Genomic DNA, 19,503 nt, shown 5'->3' with positions numbered 1-19,503 from the left:
CTCAAGCTCGACTCAACTCGAATCAATTATTACCGAACTCGAGAAACTGGAGTTATTTTTGGAGTCAAGTTTGAAAAGCAAAATACTTGGATCGAAAATTTACGAGCCTTGTTGAGATTGTATATAAATATATCTATATATATCTATACATACATACATACGTAGATATTGGAATTTACCTCCTACCATACCCTAACATTTAGGCATGAACAGAACAAATTTATTATTCATCAAAACCCATAAAAAAAAATTCCTGCCGTGCTAATATTCATGATAAATGAAGTGGGCATATCACCCAAGAGACTTTGATAATTAGGTTTTTGGCACAAATTTGTGTGCATTAAGAGGGACCTTGAACCAAGCTTAAAACTGTTTTCCCAACTGACCTAGAAAACTTGGGCGTACATTTTCTTTTTTGTTCCGATTATGGTGGATTTTAATATCGCAATCCACCATAATGGCAGGCAAAGGCATCATTTCTTGCAGCAGTTTTGAACTCTTTCAGCTATTTTCAAATTGGGGTTAAATAGCATACTATTATATATTCTAAACATTTTTTCAAAAGACATGCATGAGTGTGTCTAATGGTGTTTATAATTCAATATTAATGATTGCAAATGCAGGTCAACCAGTAGTTTTGAACTTCAAGAGTCCACGTTTTTCACAAAATGTGCAGATAAACTAAAGTCTTAGGCATGTAATGCTTTTAAAGCAACTTTTATTCCATGTATAAAGTGGGTTAAGACCAAATTTATACACAGTACTCCTCTGCATCAACTTTAGGATGACATGTATTAATCAAGGTTCTGCTTGGCATCAAGTACGAAAATTTCTTAATACAAGTATCAAAGATGTTAAAGAGAACAACACCGTTCATTAGATAGACATACTACTGATGGTGCCAATACGTAGCATCCAAAATAAGAATCAGATAGATTTCCTTTACAATGCACAGAAAGTTGACAACATCAACAGTAGGCAGTTTCAGAATTTCTTTATACCTGGTTTTGTTTGCTGTTGACAGAGCTCTCAGGAACCCGTGCAGCAGCATCCCAATGATCAGTGGAGGTGCTCAAGACTAGCCACCTATTGGATCGAAGCGGTCCTACCCATCTTCTCACCAGCCACAGCGCCACGCATAGCATCCCCGACTGGAGGAGCAGGGGCAAACTCCGGGAGACACGTATTGATTCTTTGGTCATGTGGCGGTGGCTGGAAGAAGTGGTTTGGGTCATCTTGGATAGGAATAGCAACATCAGATGTTGCATCAGGTGGACTCCCACTGAAAGGCATGCTGATTGTTGATACGTCGGAGATGTTCGGGTGCAAAGGACTCATACCAGTTACTCTCTTTACGGTGTGCTCTGCCATCTTCACCTGTACGTATAGACATTAGATTGTTTACAAACGCCTGATCAGATAGGTCTGCCTATAGTTGGAGACAATTTCAATAAAAACATAGGATCAAATGCAATTTTTCTTCAAAGAAACCATCTAATAAAAATCTAGCTGTCCATTTTCACAGTCACCATGAATCAGGACTATCAATTAGTTCCATTTACATGATTGAAAATACCCGCATCATCCATGTACTTCAAGCAATATGCTTGATAGCATGGATGAGTTAATAGGCAAGGATAAAAGTGCTGACCAAGCTATTACTATGTTTAACCAATCTTATGAGAGAGGCAACTCCTCAACCACAAATTCCACGAGGCTGGCACAAGCATAACAGCTGTATGAACCAAAATATAAGGGAACTGGCAAACCATCATTTTGAACATGGAGTTTCATATGTAGTTAGCATACCTTAGCTCTCAGAGTCTCTACATCTGCTTTTAGTATCCTATTATCCACAGCAGCATCATTGTACTTTTGGTCGATATCAGTAAGACGCTTTAACAACGATGAGTTTTCAAGTCTTAATTGTGAGACCTATGTAACAATGTCATTCAAGTCAAACAAAATCATGGCATTGTTTGCAAATTACAAGAAAACAGACTTATGAAACCAGACCTGTGCCTCGAGCTCATTCAAATGTGCTTGCTTTCTCCTCCTCGAACGTCTTGCCGATTCTCGATTTGAAAGCATCCTGGCGGCAAACAAATCAATTGAAATTCAACCAAACAAATTACAAATCTAACGCATTAGAAAAGTTAAACTTGTACGCCTTCACAACAGATAGTGGGACCATCAACAGTAGCAAATATCTATGGCAACTTAAAGATGTAAAAGGTCTTACTGAAGATTACATATTGTTCCCTATGGATCAAGGATTTTGCTCTTGGGGAACAGGATGATATCCGCAGTATCATCATCCAAAAGGAAAGCAGAAGCGAGACAAATGCAGGACATCAATTCTCTCTTGAACTGGGATGTTAATGCACACGGTGATCTTTCTCCTTGAGGAAGAAACGGACCCAACAATGAAGTGCAAGATACGAGGAAGAAGCATTGAAGAGAACTCTCACAGAATAATGGAGAGTAGATCTAGGAATATTATTTAATTTAAGATGCTCTTTACAATGGCGAGGAACTTCTATTTGTAGTTAGAGGAACCGGTGAACCTTCCCACAAATGTGTCCGCATTCGTTTCTTTCAAATGAGGAAAACAAAAAGAATATTTTCTATAATATGCCTCTTGATAATATCTTGACTCATCTTAACGTCGCTTGATCAGATATGATCTTCAAGATTATTTTGTAATCTGCGGTAGCCTTCTAGAACTGACTTAAGCGTAGAAACCAAGAATCTATGGTGGCTAGCTTGTTCTTCCATTTTGACCAAGTATTGACCATGGGACGTGTTCCCAGTGTTGATGGATCATACTTTAAGTATCTGTTCAACTGGATCTTTTGGTGTAATTGCTGGCAATTAAGCTAGATCCAGCTTCTCATCTCCATCGAAAGCAAAAAGATTTGCAACATTAACGATAGGAGAGAGATCATACCCCTCGAGAAGCTCAACACGATAAGCATTGTCATTGACCACCATAAATTTTGAAAGGGCCAAGCTTCCATTGGTTTAGCTTGTTGTAGGTTCTAGCAGGAAATCTCTCCTTCTGAAGGTAGACCATCATAAGTTCACCTTCTATGAAAACTTTGTGCTGATAGGGTGCGTCAGTGGCTTCTTTATATTTGGTATTAGACTCCCCAAGCTGCTTCTGTGATTATGAATGTTTTCGATCTGATCCATCAAGTCTTTTGCATCACAACTAACTACCTGCGTATTTGGTAGCAGCACCAAAGCGAGCACACTGTTTGGTGTCCTCCTATACACAATCTCTAATGGACTTGAACCAGTAGAACGGATGCACGAGCTATTATAAGCGAACTTGGCTTGAGGAAGAGCCAAGTCCAAACTATCAGCATGTCTCACACAAGGCATCTGAGTAAATTCCAGAGGCTTCTATTGACCACTTCAATTTGACCATCCATTTGAGGGTGGTAGGCACTGCTAAACTGCAATGTTGTCCCCAATTTTAGCCACAGCATCCTCCAGAAGTGACTCATATATTTTATGTCACGATTTGAAGTGCCAATCTTAGCAACTCCAGGCAGTCGAACCACCTCTATTAAGTGCAAATATACAACATGAGAAGCATCCATCATCTTTCTGCAAGGGATGAAGTGAGCTAAACCTATCCACCACTATAAATATGCAGTCAAATATGCATGGTGTTCTAGGCAATCCAAGAATGAAGTCCATGCTCACTTCGATCCATGGAGCTATAGGGATAGGCAAAGGGGTATAAAGAACTATGTTCAGCACATAACCAATTGCTATATGGCAAATCTGACATCTCATCATGAACCAAGATCACATCACACCAAATCAGGGCCAATGATACTTTCTTATACAAGGGCCATGGTTTTGTCCTGTTCAAGATGACCACCCAGTCCTCTAAAGTGTAGTTCTTGGATGATTTTCTCTCTCATGGAACAATCTGAGATGCAAAGGGAAGTTCTGAAGAAAAGTCATCAATCATAGAGAAGTTAGGAGTACGTTTGTGCTTAAAGACTAGATAGCTCCAAAATCTACATTTTCTTATGCAGATCTTTTAGTAGGTCAAAACCCACTACCTCTGCAGAGAGAGTACCAAGTAGAATATGTTGGTGGCTGCGTGCATCTGCTACTTAGTTCACAGTGCCGAACTTTGCTTGATCACAAAGTCCAACTGTTAGCAGAAATGTAGTCCATCATCCATGTCAGCAATTAAGGTGGTGATTTCCATCAAGGACAATGCCTCACGATTAGAGTACAAAGTCACATTGTTGGAGATACGATTTATGACATTGCAAGGCCTATGTTGTAGCATAAAACTCTATATCGTAGGTAGAGTAATTGAGGCGGCTTTCATTCAGCTTTTTGTTGAAGTAGGCCATTAGTTGACCCTCTTGAGAGAGAACTGCGCCAATGACAACTTTAAATGCATCAATTCAACCTCGAACACTTTGACAAAGTTAAGTAGTCTAAGATAGGTACTTGCATTATTAACTCTTTCAATTTGTGGAAGTTTTTCTTGACATTGAACATCCAAATAAACTTCCTTTGCTTCATGCAGTTAATGGTGGGGGTGACAATGGATGAAAAGTACTTCCTGAAGTGCCGATAAAATGATACAAGGTTGCAAAAGCTCTCGACATCATGGACGTTTCAAGAAGATGACCACTCTTTGATGGCTTTGACCTCCTCATCAACTCATATGCTATCTTCAAATATGACATATCCCAAGAAGTTCAATTTGGGCACAATCCACGAATGCTTCTTGGAGTTCACATACAGCCATGGTCGGCGAAACCGTCCCCATCCCAAACCACCCAGTTCGGGGTGTCCCGAGCCGTACCGGCGGCTGGGGCAAGAAGGAAAAGAGAGGCCGGCTGGGGCCGGCCGGCGGAGGCCTAGGAACCTCCGCGCAGAGAGCCCCACCTCCGCGAATTTCCGACCTCCACCTCCTCCGCACGGTGGCTCCCCAGCACTCCATCGGCCTCCCTTGGCCTCCCCCTTCTCTCTCTTTTGCTACCCTGTTCTCCTCCCCTGCTTCTACTATGTCGGTACAGGGTCGGCACAGCACGATGCAAGGCCGTACCAACCTGTGCCGCCAGACAAACGGTCTGGAGCTTGATACTAACACAGCAGACGTTGCATACGGCGCTTAGCATAAGGCTCCAAGAACCTATCTCAAGTGCTCAATATACTCGCAAGAATTGTGGCTGCACATAAGTATGTCAGCATGAATGTGCTCAGAGCACTGGAGAGATGAATGATATGACATATCATCCAATGGAGGGATGAGAAATCAGCACTTCACCATGATCTTGTTGATGAGAAAGGTCAAGCAGGGTCAATCTTGGAGAAGATATGGGCTCCTACAAGCTAGTCTAACATATCATCCAATGGAGGGATGAGAAATCAGCACTTCACCATGATCTTGTTGATGATGCAGCTGTCCGCACACGTTCTTCAGGACTTATATTTCTTTGGAGGGAGCAAGGCAGGTACGACACAAGGACTTAAACTCTTGTGGATCAAGCCTTTCTACAAAAACTCATTTACTTGCCTTTATGACTCCTCATGCTCCCTTGACACCATGCAGTTATGTGGGAGATTTGGCCAGTTGGCATCGGGTACAAGGTCTATTATGTGCTGGATGTCACGCATAGAAGATTGACATTTACCCTCTAGTACAAAGGACGAATTGGAGGAAGGATGGTTGAGTCTTCCATCCATCCTCTTGTGTTCAGTGAAACATGAAGGATGGATGCAAATGATTCCCTCCTTCTGTTTGGTATAGGAGGAATTAAAGAAAGAATGGATGATATTTGTATGACATTTTTACTAAACTACCCTCGGATGATAAAGGTGAAGAGGGACAACGGTTGAGCTGATGAGGTAGAGTAGAGGAGGAGATGGATGGTGGTGGGCTGGGGCAATGATGGGTTGGTGGCATTGAGGAGAAGAGGGAAGGCCGCTAGAGTAGACAAGAGGTGGAGCATGGGTCTCTTGTCTAGTAGAAGAGTGAAGAAGTGTTAGGATTTTGTCAAAAAATTAATAAGAGGTAATTTTGTCAACGTAAAAACCCACTCCTCATATACTCCATTTATCCTTCCTTGCATTCTCCGAATTTGGGAGGATCCAAATTTGTAGGCCAGGATGAATGGGCAATTCCTCCTTTTCATCCATTTGTCCTCAGATTTTTTGAACCAAACGGTGGATGGGGGCCATCCATCCTCTCATGACCCCAACCAAACACATGGTTAGGGAGCTCTTTAGGCAACAGATCATCAAACTCGTCAAGGGTGGCTTCATGTCATCAGGCATAGGATTTACACCAGCCTCTTCCTTGTGGATGACCATATATAAGCAACCTGAGCCCTTACTTTCAATGCGGAAGCTTTTGATAGTAAGGAGACTTGGATCCTTCTCCTTCCTTGGTTGAGATTCCTCTTTCATAAGTCGGAGCACAATACATACTTTATCTTTACAAAAAGAGTATATGTTGTATCTTCCATCATGGATCATCCCTTGATCATATTGCCAAGGGCAACCCAGTAATATGTGGCAAGCATCTATCATCAAAAACAATATGTGGCAAGCAACCACCAATGCTACTTCACACTATACATTGTCAACCTATGTGTCACCAATAGAGATATTGGAAATTGAACATTTGAAAATGGTTACCTCATTGCCTCTTTTGAACCAAGCCATTCTGTATGGCCTCTCTATTTTTAGATTAGGCTTATCAATAACTTCTTAAGATACAATATTTATGTGCTACCCGCTATTGATGATGATGTTGCAGACACATAGATACTAAATTTGTGTAGGTATACATGTAATTTGATTTTTGTAAAGATATACATGCAAAAAAGAATAATTTACAAGGGTATATATGCAAATAGTAAATTTGCGAGGGTATTCACATAATTTTAGATATTTAAAAATGCATATATTAAAAATACCCTTAAGATTATATCAAGAATTTGATTTAAACATTTATTTAAAAACACGTTCATTTACAAGTTCATCCTTTAATATAAATACTTCACATCTCTCCTAGATTCTCCATATGTTAAGGTTATTTTGGATAATGACTATGAACCTTCCATCAAATCCAAGGGACATTAGAGTATTCATAACATGAAATGAAAACTTCTGATTCATCCAAATTAACTATGAAAATTGAAAACCTTTATCTTTATCTTCATGTTGGCTGATGGTTTCATAAGCTATAAGAATTTTTGATCTCTTCATCTTTTCTAGATTATATGTTATTTTTCTTTTCCATTAATTATTTACCCTAAAATACTGATCAAACACTCAGGTGGAGAAGCTAACCTTATGAAATGTAATAACTATATGTTCGACATTTTTATTTTCAGTACTATAATTTTAATATTAATGCCCCAGGTACTATACTAGTAGCATAAAATGCAAGTTCTTGACAAGAACCATCAGCTAGTTAGCATAGTTTAGTAGCAAATATATGTTGATATGTTCATATATTTGTGAATTTAAAAACAATAGTGTTATATGATAAGTGTTGTCATGTCCAATTTTTTAAAGCTATAAGTGGTGACCACTTAGGGACAGTGGTAGCAAGTGACTGCCGACTAGGTAATACTGTATGGAAGGTGCTTCCATTTACTTAGTTAACTTGTCTAAGGCCTATATTAAGCCAGCTGGCTCCATGAAACACTCGATGCATGATAGACAAACTTTGAGTTTGTCTACCTGCTATGCAATTTGCCTCCTGCATTTGATAGAAAAACTGTAAGTTGTTTTAGTTTTCTCAGTAACAAGAAAACGCAAGTGGTCTGTACAACTGTTTTATACATTTAGTGAATTAGACAAGCTGACATGCACATTCTTCTCTTTTTCTATTTCATATGGAATAGCAAAGATATTTTGTTAACCAACAATAATTAGCAGTGACAAGAACTGCTCTCAGAAACAAATGTGGCCAAATTTCACAAATTGTTGTTCAGCTCCCATTATCAATTCAAAAGCCGTAAAGATCATTCCCTAGAGTTCAGTAAGACTAGTCGAGGTAAATTCTCCAAGAATTGTTAACTCTGAGATCTGAAGAACGCATAAGGCCCTATGCTATGCGGGATCTTTATAAATCTATGGTTTTAAAGCATTATGTTGCCCTGATTGTTTAGCTGCCATTTTCAACAAACAAAGATTAAACTCAAAGAAGAGAAAAAAATAATGAAAATATTTTAGGTGATTTTACCGATTAATAAACTCAATATCACTATTTGTATAATATAGCAGCCTAAAATAGCAAGTGACGGTTGACAATTATGAAGCATGGATGTGGATAAAGGATTACTAAAAGCCTTCATGGTAAATCTTCTAAATATAGAGTATCGCATGGTGGAATATGGGGATAAAAAAATGAGCGCATGCATGCATGCATGGATGGCAAACCTTTACAGAAAGAAATATTGCATGCCTGTTGCCCACCCACTAGCCCAAGTTCAACATTCATCAAAGAAAATAAGCAAAACCCTCATCCCCCCCCCCCCCCCCTCCTTGAAGATATCAGGAAGTAGCCAGCACATGTCCAGGACATATCTAGAGCTTTAAAAGAAATAATAATGAAAAAAAATATGATACTTAAAAATAAACACTGACAAATATCCTAGCTATATCCAACAAGTATTGGTATCTGATATATATATATATATCAGATCATGCACTTTGAAATATCTGTACTACCAAGTTCAGAAGCAACAAGATAAGGATACTAACTGGATAATTACATATTCATGTTTACCTCCTCACACGCTTTGCATCAGCAGGGTCTGTATTTTCTGTTGTTTCCACTTCTTCAAGTTCCTCATCATCCGACTGCTCTCCTGATGATCCACTGGTAGTTAGCCTCCCTTGGACACCTAAGTTCTGCATGACGGTAGGAGCTGGACCTCCACTTGGTCCACTACCTGCTTGCACCTTAGAATTGTTTCCTGTCATGCAAGGGTAGATGTAAGAAGAAAAAAAGAAAGAAAGAAAGAAAAAGAAATATCTCATGTTAAAAAAACAGATCCATGCACCCCAATGTGTTCATAAAAAGTAGCAATCCACCAATAACATTTTAATGGACTATAAGGATATGACGTAATAGAAATATATGTGATTAGTAAAACAATAATTAATTCAGAAAAGGAAAACAAAAGGTACATTTTCAAAGATATTGACCAAGTCAATGTGTTTTACTGAAAAAAATGTCCAGACTAATTTGCGAGTATAACCACTGCTGAAGGACACTATTATAGAACAGGATGGCATAATGTTGTCGGCATGATCATCTGGTGACTCACAGCAAATGCGGGAGTAATAGGGAAAGTATTAGAACTAAAAAGGAATGTACTAGGTACGTTACAGTTTTTCTTCTTTCACTTCTTTTCTGTTGGAGGAGGAGGCCAGAAAAAGTATCTTCAAAGGACCTCGAACCATAAAGATTTAAGCATCACTATTCAACCTTATAAAATACATTCCTATTAAAATTACACTTCATATAATATATTACACTCTTGAGTATCATTTCAATATTTATCATCTAATGCTTCTGTCAAGAGTTCCAATTAAACAATCACCCCTGCCTAGTCTTATCAACTATACACCAAGAGGCATTGCTTGCATACAGGACAGTATGCAGCTATACTGATGCTACACAATATTATAAATTGGTCGTGGTCCAAGCCAGTTACACCTAAAAGTTCTCTATCCATTTCTCCATACTTGTCAACGTTGCCACACAAAACGTTTTTAAAAGAATTCACATTTAATGTTTATATGCTCCTCTTCATTGGCCATCATATAAATGTCTCGTGGTTCTCTGGCATTTTGTTTTCATCATCAACCAAAACCAAGTGTCATTTCTCCAATCTTACCTCTCTCAGCAATTGCATAAAATCTCAGACTCAACAGCAGACTTGGGCATCGTCTAAACGGGCCACTGGGCCAGAGGTCTAAACGGGCCGTGCCTGGCCCGGCCCGTCTGGAGAGAGGGGGAGAAAAATAGCCGTTTCCAACGGCTATTTTGGGATTTTTCCAAAAATGCCCCTCCCAACAATCCAAAAACGGCTAAATTGAGGGGTATTTTGGGAAAAAAATTTGGGCTTCTATAAATACCCCTTTCCTCCCTCATTCTCACCACACCAAACCAACTATTCTCTCCTTCTCTACTACTATTATTTCTCTCTTCTAAAGTGCTCTTCTAGCAATTTAATTTTTAGTTTGCATTTAGCAAGTGTTCAAGTGCTACACAAGAGGAGGTTCCTGTTGAGAAGAGAAGGTCACTCCTGTTGAGAGCACAAGAGGAAGCTCAGAATCTCGGCTCTGCCTCTGCCCTCCGACCCTCTACTCAATTCCTCCTTGTGGTTAGTTTTTATTTTTTGAATTCATCAATTTAGATATGCCATCTTTTGAGGAAAGTCATTTTGGCATTCCTCCTGTTTCTGAGGGAGAAGAAACTAATCCCCAACCCCATGTTCCTAGTTCCTCTAGAACTAGTGAACCGAGTGAAGATCAAACCTATTCTCGTAAGAGGACTAGTGCTGTATGGAATGAATTTGATAGAGTTATGGTTGATGGAGTCTGAAAAGCTAAATGTAAAAAATGTGCCAAACTTTATAGTTGTAGTAGTAGTGGGGGAACAGGGCATTTAAAAAGACATCAAGAGAGTCATAGGATGCATGATTCTCATGCTCAAACTCAAAGTACCCTTAATATACAAGGGGGATTACTTGTAGGTAATTTTGCATATAATCAAAAAAATCAAAGAAAAGCACTTGTAAAATGGATAGTTAAGGATGAATTACCTTTTAGTTTATGTGAATCTTTTAATTTTGAAGAATATGTTCAATTAAACCTACAACCTGCTTACAAAAGAACTAGTAGGCGTACATTTAGAAGAGTAGCTATGACTAACTTTTTAGCAATGAGACAAAGTTTAATTGAAACACTTTCTACTTTAAATGTAAAAATTTCATTAACTTCTGATATTTGGTCAGCATCTGTAGGTAGTAATTGTTTTATTGCCATTACTGCTCATTATATTGATAATGATTGGAAAATAAATAAACGTATTCTTGCTTTTCGTGCTTTTGATTTTCCACATTCTGGGCAACAAATTTCAAATGTCATTTATCAAACTGCATGTTCATATAATATTAATGATAAAATTATGTCTATTACTTTTGATAATGCATCTAATAATAATTCTGCTGTTACATTATTAAAAGACTCATTGCATCCCATGTTAGATGGAAATTTATTGCATATTAGATGTGCATGTCATATCTTAAATCTTTCTGTTCAAGCTGGCATGGGCATGATTCAAGATGTAATTTCAAAAATTAGAAATGCAGTTTCTTTTATTCATGCTTCAAGATCAAAACTTCAAGAATTTAAGGAACTATGTATAAATCATGGTAAACGTTTTAAAAAATTTAAAATTGATGTAATTACTTGTTGGAACTCAACATATAGCATGATACATGATGCATACCCATATAAAAACTTATTAAGTGCATATATTAATGATCGTGGATTAGGCTTTACATTGACTGAAACTGATTGGAATAAAGAAAAAATTTTGGAAGATTTTTTGCTTAGTTTTTATAATGCTACCAATGTTCTTTCTGGTATTTATTATCCAACTTCATGTTCATTTTTACAACAAGCATATATAATTAGTCAAAAATTTGCAGAACATAGATATGATGATGTTTTAATGCCTATTATTGAACAAATGAAATCTAAATGGAATGAGTATTGGGACAAGATATGTCCTATGCATAACTTAGCTGCTGTATTTGATCCAAGAGTTAAATTGAATGGCGTGCTAATTTTACTTGATGCATACTGTGAAAATATGATTCAAGATCCTGAACCTGCTAAAATTGAGGTAAAACAACTTCTTTATGATATTTATGCTATATATGATGAAAAAATTCGTGGATCTAGATTCTCCGTACAAAGCTCTATTTCTTCTTCTAGTAGTTCTCATTTGTCATCTATTTTTTCATTCATTGCACAGAGAAAACACACACATGCTTCAAGTTTATCTTCATCTTCTTCATCTTTAAGTAGTGAACTAGAATTTTATTTACGAAATGATCTTCAGTCTGCATATGATGAAAATCAAATAGAGAGTCTACATGTATTATCTTGGTGGAAGAGTGTTAAAAATCAATATCCTGTTATGTCTGCAATTGCATGCGATATTTTAGCTGTGCCGATGTCCACGGTAGCATCGGAATCCGCTTTTAGTGCAGGTCGGCGTGTTCTTGACGAAAAGAGTAGTAGGATGACGGGCGAAACGGTTGAGATGCTTCTCTGCTTCAAAGATTGGTTGGATGTTGAGGCAAGACTTCAAGATAAAGGTGGACATAATACAACATCCTCTGATGATGATGATACAAACACCACTGAAGAGTGAATACAGATTCACTGAATCACTGATGATTAGTAAGATTTCTTAATTTTTTATAATTATACATTTTTATTTTTTTAATTGTTAAAGTGAGTCATCTCTATTTTTTCTCCTTTCTTATTGTATTCTGAAGGTCAGACCAAGGTCCAAACCTCCCTTCATGTACCATTTTGATTTAAATTAATAAACTGATAGGGGTCTATGCCAAACCCCCCACCATTAAGGTGGCTTTATATTAATAAATCCTTAGTTTTCAATATTTATTAATTTATTAAAAAAAATTTATGAAGCATTTATTTTAATGGAGACGGGCCGTGCCTGGCCCGGCCCAGGCCCTTATGGGCCGTGCCGGGCTGGCCCGCGGGCCGTGCCGTGCTTGGCCCGCGGGCCAAGAGCGGGCCGTGCTTGCGGGCCAAGAGCGGGCCGTGCCGAGCTCGGCCCGCGGGCCAGAAACCCGTGACCCAGCACGGCCCCCTTGAATGGGCTGTGCCAGGCACGGCCCGGTACTGTAGCTAGCGGGCCGTGCCAGGCACGGCCCGCTTCATGCCGGGCCGCCCACGGCCCGGCCCAGTGCCCAAGTCTACTCAACAGTTGATCATCCTAGCATATTTTTTTGTTTTTCAATATACAGTGAGCCCTACAAATCCAAAGTCCACATTATTCATCATGATTTGCAATATTTATAGGCAAAATTCAAATATTACAAGTAGATTTGCAACTTGGTCTCACCCAGACCTGATCAGCCCAACTTGCTTGTTAGGGGGAGTAAGGCCGAGGTTTTATGAACTTGGGTGTGGTTTGGGCTCATAAATCCCGACCCGACCCCAAATTGGGTTGGAGCTAGGGTTGAGTATTAACCCACTTACCCAACCCAACACAAAATATAACTAAATTAATTTTCACCTTCCAACTAAATACTTATATGCTTCATTTAATTAAATTTTAACCCTACTAAGTAACAAAATTGTGTAATTGCCTAAATGAGATCTTATTAAATACAATTACTGACCTATAAAAAATGTCTGAAAGACTGAAACATTTCCTCGACCTTAAATTACTTGCACAACTCATCCTAACTGGATTAGTCTGACCTAACCCAGCACAACCAAAGAGTAATCCGATCCAACCCAAATCTAGCTTTAAGATGCGGTTGGGGTTGGATATCCCAGATCAATGTAGGGATGGGAGATGTAATGTTTGGGTTGGGTTGGGTTGGGTTACGTTTGGGTGAGCCCTCAACCTACCCAAACCGCCCAAGTTGCAACCTTAATTTTTGTAAATCTAAAGATCTTTTTACTTGACTTTTGGATAATCCAGGATTAATAAAAGAAATAGAAAGATAAGAAAACATAAAATGTTACCAGAAAAGGGTAATTATGGGAAATTTATATGTGAAAGAGAAGATGAGCTTCCAAATAGAAATATGGATAACAATAATACAAAAAGAGTTGGTGCGAGTATGGATAACAATAATATGACAAGCTCAAAGAAGCAATACCTTAGACTCTCCAATAACAAGTAAAGTGATCAATGACCAAAAATTAGTGAAAGCAGTAACATTTGGTAAATTTAAGGGTGTAAATTGAGAGCTAAGCAATTGCTAGAATCTTGCAATCTAACTCCCTCTTGTAGTTTAAAGGCTTATAGGTACTCACATTTATTCATCAATGAATTCTTAATGGAAGGTTTATTGTAGTTTAAAACTATTGTTTGCATTTTTTTTTGCTTGTTAGAGCATGCGAATGTATTTGTATCATATTTTTGAAACGTTTGACCTAGGAATAGCAAGAGCAGTTCCAATTTGTTACCTAGAAGAATCTGAACTAGTAATATTTTGGTCCATATGTCTTAAGATATGCAGATCATAATGAATAGTCCGGATTCTCAGTTTGTCCATGCATCTTACATCCCAATTTAATCATTATCATTCACTTTTTAAATCGATAGGTAAAATAGTATAAAAGCATTCCATAGTGGGATTATAAATTGTTCAAATATTGTAAATCATGGCACTTATGTTCATATCTTCTTGGTAGGAATCTAGGTGTAGATCTGAAATTCTCAGACATGAACTTGTATTCATAATTCTTGAGTACTGCCCTCTCCACTTTGCCTTAAAAATTTTAAATTCCAATAGCCTATAATTTGTCTTCTTTTAATAAACATCTTCTTCCATAATTTCTTAAAACTTTCTAGTGTCTTCAGAACATCTATGTGGTCTATTTAACTTGTTCCCTTTCACATATTAGCTAGCTTTTGAATATCATTAAATCTATCTTTTGAACTTTGAAACTCATTATGAAAATCATAAACTCTGCATACTTCAATCTAGTTTGCTGCTCCTTTCAAATTCTTATACCTTCAAAATCTTCTGTATCTCTAGCCTTCTAACATATTTTGAAGCAAATCTTCGTTTTCCACCAGTGGCTACTTTAATATGTGAATACTGTTTTTGTGCTTGTGCACGCATCATCATGTGAATTTTCACTTTTCTTTTCTGATCTTAACTGCCAATGGCCTGTAATTTGCCTTCTTCTAGTTAACACTCTTCCATAATTTCTTAAGCCTTCAAAGTCCTTAAACTTGTCTATGTCTAACTTGTTCCTTTCACATATTTGCTAGCTTTTGAATATTACTAGAACTACCTTTTGAATTTGAAAATTCATTATGAAACTCATTAAACTCTACATACTTCGATATAGTTTGCAGCTCTTTTCAAATTCTTCAAAATCTTATGCATCTCTAGCCTTCTAACATGTTTCGAAGCAAATCTTCCTTTTCCACTAGTTGTCGCTTTAATATGTGAATTTTGCTTTTGTGCGTACTTATGCATCATTATTAGCAATACATCTCCAAAAACTATCGTAGCTACTTTAGTCTTACATTATGCACCACATCATTTATGTTCCTATTATATCCATCCCTTGTTGAAAAATAATAAAAGTAATATTTTGGTCAGTTATTTCTTTGTATGAATCACTATTCTTAAATTGTATCCGCGGCATAGCCAGACATATTGTATTGAACAATTATTCCTTGCTAGCTAGGAAGCACGGATACTCCAAAATAGGTGTCGTGGCAGTATTAGATATGAATCAAATACAGAAACGGCTCCAGTTGGCACTGATACATGTTCGATACAGGAAATAAGTATCATCGTTGTTTTAATGTTTTTTACGGACCGGATACTTCCTGGATACACTTGGATACTTATAGCACATGCTCAAATATTTCCCAGATACTCTTCGATACTTTAAGGATACAAATACCTTCTGGATACTCCTCGAATACTTGAGGAATACTTTTAGTGTTAGTAGTAGGTTATCACATCCATGACAAGTGGGTTTTTAACCTAGGTTTCTATATGGGTCCAATAATATAAAAGAAACAATGATTTGATTTTATTTGGTTCATTTTTAAGTACTTAACTTTTGCTAAATTCTTGAATTTTGCTGCCCTTAATCTCATTAATTCTTCCCTAGGCTGCATCTTTCTTTTAATTATGTTGCTGGTTTTATGGCTGCTACATACCTTTCCAATATAATACAACTCAACTCAACTCAACTAAGCATCAACCCCAAACTAGTTGGGATTGGCTATATCAATTCTTTTCCTCTCTTCTACTTTGTTCAGGGCCACACTTTATGAAAGATGCAAAGATATCAGATCCTTTCTTACTAATTCATCCCATGTGATTTTCACTCTACCTCTACCCCTCTGTTATCAAATTACTACATTGTACTAGTGCATCTCTCATACTATATTGTACATATCCAAACCATCTAAATCGCCCTTCTCTCAATTTGTCTTCAGCTAGTGCTACCTCATAATAGAATATAGAATGTTTGATGCATTATATTATATGTTTGCTGTAGATTTGTCTTTTTTGATTAAATGTTAATATTTTAATGATGGACATGAAGGTGTATTACAAGGTTCGCCGTACCGGTACCGAACCCCGTACCGGTGCCGCACTAGTATAGGCGTACCGAGTGTCGGTACGGTACGGTACGCTCGGTACCGACCGTACCGATATTGGTGTACCGATACCGGTATCCATCGGTATGGGTACGGTACGCTCGGTACCGACCGGTACCGACCGGTACAGCGAACCTTGGTGTATTATGTATGGACTATGCTCGTATACTATTAACCTATTAAGCATAAACCATGCTGCTATCAAGTATCTTATATTTCGTAATTTTGAATATTGTTATATATGGTGTTCTTTGATAAACTAATCATGCTTCTCGGATGTTTTTAAGTATACATATAGGGAGGGGTTTTTCTGAGAGGATCTTAAGCATATATCTAAAATTTATTTATTTGTTTCTGTAATCTAGACGTGTCATATACAATTTTTTCAAGATTTTCCATATTGGCATATCCATATCGCGTCGTATCCATATCTGTGCTTTCTTGTTAAAAGTTTTAGAAAGAATTCTCGTGTACCAACAGATGTTATTCTATAAAGATTTTACGGGCTCTTAAAATATCCTTAATATCATTTCTTTGAATCAAATATAATATACGATAGGAATCTGCATATAGATATATAATTAAAAAAACGTCTTGCAGCAACTTGTAGAATTAGTTTATTAAGAAACCACAGCTTGGAAAATGAATACCTTTGGCAGGAGCTTGAGATCCTAGCTCTGAAGCATCCAAAGACTGCGATTTAATATCAGTTAAAGAAGAAGAATCCTGTGGATTTACACCAGAACCCTGCATAAAGAAACAAAAACTATTTTAGGGGAAGCATAAGACCACCTAAGCAGAACATTCGGCCCTTGGCTACCCTGAATGTTCAAATGTACACTGGAAGCGTATATTTCCAAAGTTTGCTGCAGATGACTAAATGCAGAACCAGTTGCATGCCCATGCAATGCTGGGGATGCAGCCGCCAACTAGACCTTTCATCTTGGAGCATATGTTTTTTGAGTGTAATGGGCAGACACCTGCCTAACCATTGAATGGACAGAATACACACCCTTTTACCTCCAACTTCATCTATGTTGGTTGTGTTGTCAGGACGTCCATGCATAACGTGCTACATATTCTGAATTTGGTGCTAGACAGTGTACAATTAAGTAGATAGCAGGAATTCTTGAACAACATTCATTTTAGGGGGAAAATAGTAAACTAAAGCAGGAAAAGAATTTGATGCAGTATGTTAAGGAAACAGCATATTGTATGGTGATTGTGATGAAGCATCTACCAGGATAAAATTAGTTTCATTTACAGCACTTTTATGGATACCAAAGATGGAGATATCAATTGGACAACTGAAATTGATTGGTGTATGATCCATCCATTTAATCAAGAAAAACAAGTTCTCTTGCAAAGCCCGTCTTGCCTTTTCAATGCCTATAAATGAGTCTATTATGAATCACTTTAAAGGTTTCAAACATCTCAAGGTTATCTGCCACCACCCATTGTTATAACTACTGCAAGAAATGATTAGTATAACGTATGTTAACCTTTTCTACTTAGAATAGCTAAGGGCCACATTGTGCCTCAATTTTATCCTCATTCTACGCACATCATCCTCATTTTTTATCAGGCAAAGGTTTATCCTGTAAACATGTGCTTGGTATTAAGTTGTTTAACAGCCACCTTAGGTCTCATGGTTAAATATTAAGATGAACATTGCTCCTCGATTAATAGTGTCATCCGAGGTGGCAAGCTCTAAACTTTAGCAGGGGCAGAAACTCGATTTGATTTCATGGCCAAAAATTTAGTCCTCATTCAACCCCAGTGCTTTGAACAGGAGTAATGTAATGATCGAAATATCTATTCCTTCTATCTAGAACATTCAAATAATTATATGATAAAATGAACAACATATAACGACAGGACACACTATAATAATACCGAGATAAATGAAACTACTAGCACATATACAAAAAATAACTCCCTTGATCATAGAAACCAAATCCATACCCACCAAGCAAGAAAAAAGCATCCATATCTTCCAAGACTTCTAATCAAAGAGGCAGAAAAGAAACTTGTACGGAGATATAGAATTAAAGATAAAATCTCAAGGCAAGGAGAAGAGCCCAGTAATTTAATATAATACCAAAATCAAACAAACATAAAAGACAGACAATAAAAGAAAAGATTTGAAACAGAGGGGAAAAATAAGATCTAAAAAATTAGATAAATCTTTAAAAAAAAATAGATAGCTTTACCCGAGACATGGCAACTGCCGCACAGTACATATCAAGCTGCTGCTTTAGAAGCACAGGATCAACATCCGCAGGCGGATCGGACGGCCCACGCTGGATCACGGCAGCGGCGGCGGCAAGGACGGTGGGCGCCTTGATCTGGATCACCTCGTCATCTTCCCCTCTCCCCCCATCTTTCCTCCCACCATCATAACTGTTAGAAGCAACAACGGAGGCAGGAGAGAGGCTAGGGTTACAATTAGGGTTGGAATTAGGGTCGGGGTTAGGGTTAGGAGGGACCGGGGAAGTGGTGCTGGGGACAGCGGCCTCCTCGGCGACCTCCAGGAACTTCTCGAAGTACCACTCTGAGGGGCTCCGATTCAACGCGCCACGAGGCCCGCCGTCGGTGGCGTCCGGCGGCAGCAGCCCCGGGCCGCCGGGGGAGGGAGCCCAGAACGAGTCGGATATCCCGTCCACTGAGAAAACCCTCTCCATCTCCCCTCTCCTTTCTTTTTCTCCGCTCGGTTCCTCTCTATAACCCACCTATTCTAAGTTTATCCCGAATTAATTAATCCACATTTTTTATATATCCCCAGTCCCCCTTCTATCACCCTATTTCGGCAGCTGAAGCTGGGGTGGAATAAGAGAGAGGGAGAGGAGGAGAAGGATGCCTGTAATTTTCACGGAAGGGTGAGATGATGCGGCCTATAAAGAAGAGAGCACTTTACCAAAAGACGCATGTCATCTCATAGATTTCTGCTTTATGAGTTCTTTCTTTCCTTCTTTCTTTGGCTTTCGTTTCTCTTTCTTTGCCTCTCTCTTTTATTCAACTTTTCTAGGTGGAGGCTTGTCGTCCGGGTGAAAGGGAACCTCTGGGATCCTGGG

At 38.2% G+C, this 19,503-nt stretch overlaps 1 protein-coding gene across 1 annotated transcript; it reads right to left on the bottom strand.

The window, feature by feature from the left end:
* Window positions 1-701: 701 nt before the first annotated feature.
* LOC103696595 (bZIP transcription factor RISBZ2-like) lies at window positions 702-19,475 on the bottom strand. Its single transcript, XM_039114298.1, has 6 exons — window positions 18,643-19,475; window positions 17,080-17,176; window positions 8,789-8,978; window positions 2,017-2,092; window positions 1,810-1,935; window positions 702-1,377 (listed from the first exon to the last, which is right to left on the bottom strand). The coding sequence occupies exons 1-6, from the start codon at window positions 19,111-19,113 to the stop codon at window positions 1,087-1,089; spliced, it is 1,251 nt and encodes a 416-aa protein (XP_038970226.1). The 5' UTR covers window positions 19,114-19,475; the 3' UTR covers window positions 702-1,086.
* Between the last annotated feature and the right edge of the window lie 28 nt (window positions 19,476-19,503).

This window comes from Phoenix dactylifera, chromosome 16 (genome assembly GCF_009389715.1).
Source record: "Phoenix dactylifera cultivar Barhee BC4 chromosome 16, palm_55x_up_171113_PBpolish2nd_filt_p, whole genome shotgun sequence".
In the NCBI taxonomy this organism is placed as follows: domain Eukaryota; kingdom Viridiplantae; phylum Streptophyta; class Magnoliopsida; order Arecales; family Arecaceae; genus Phoenix; species Phoenix dactylifera.
This window is presented reverse-complemented; position numbering and strand designations above follow the sequence as displayed.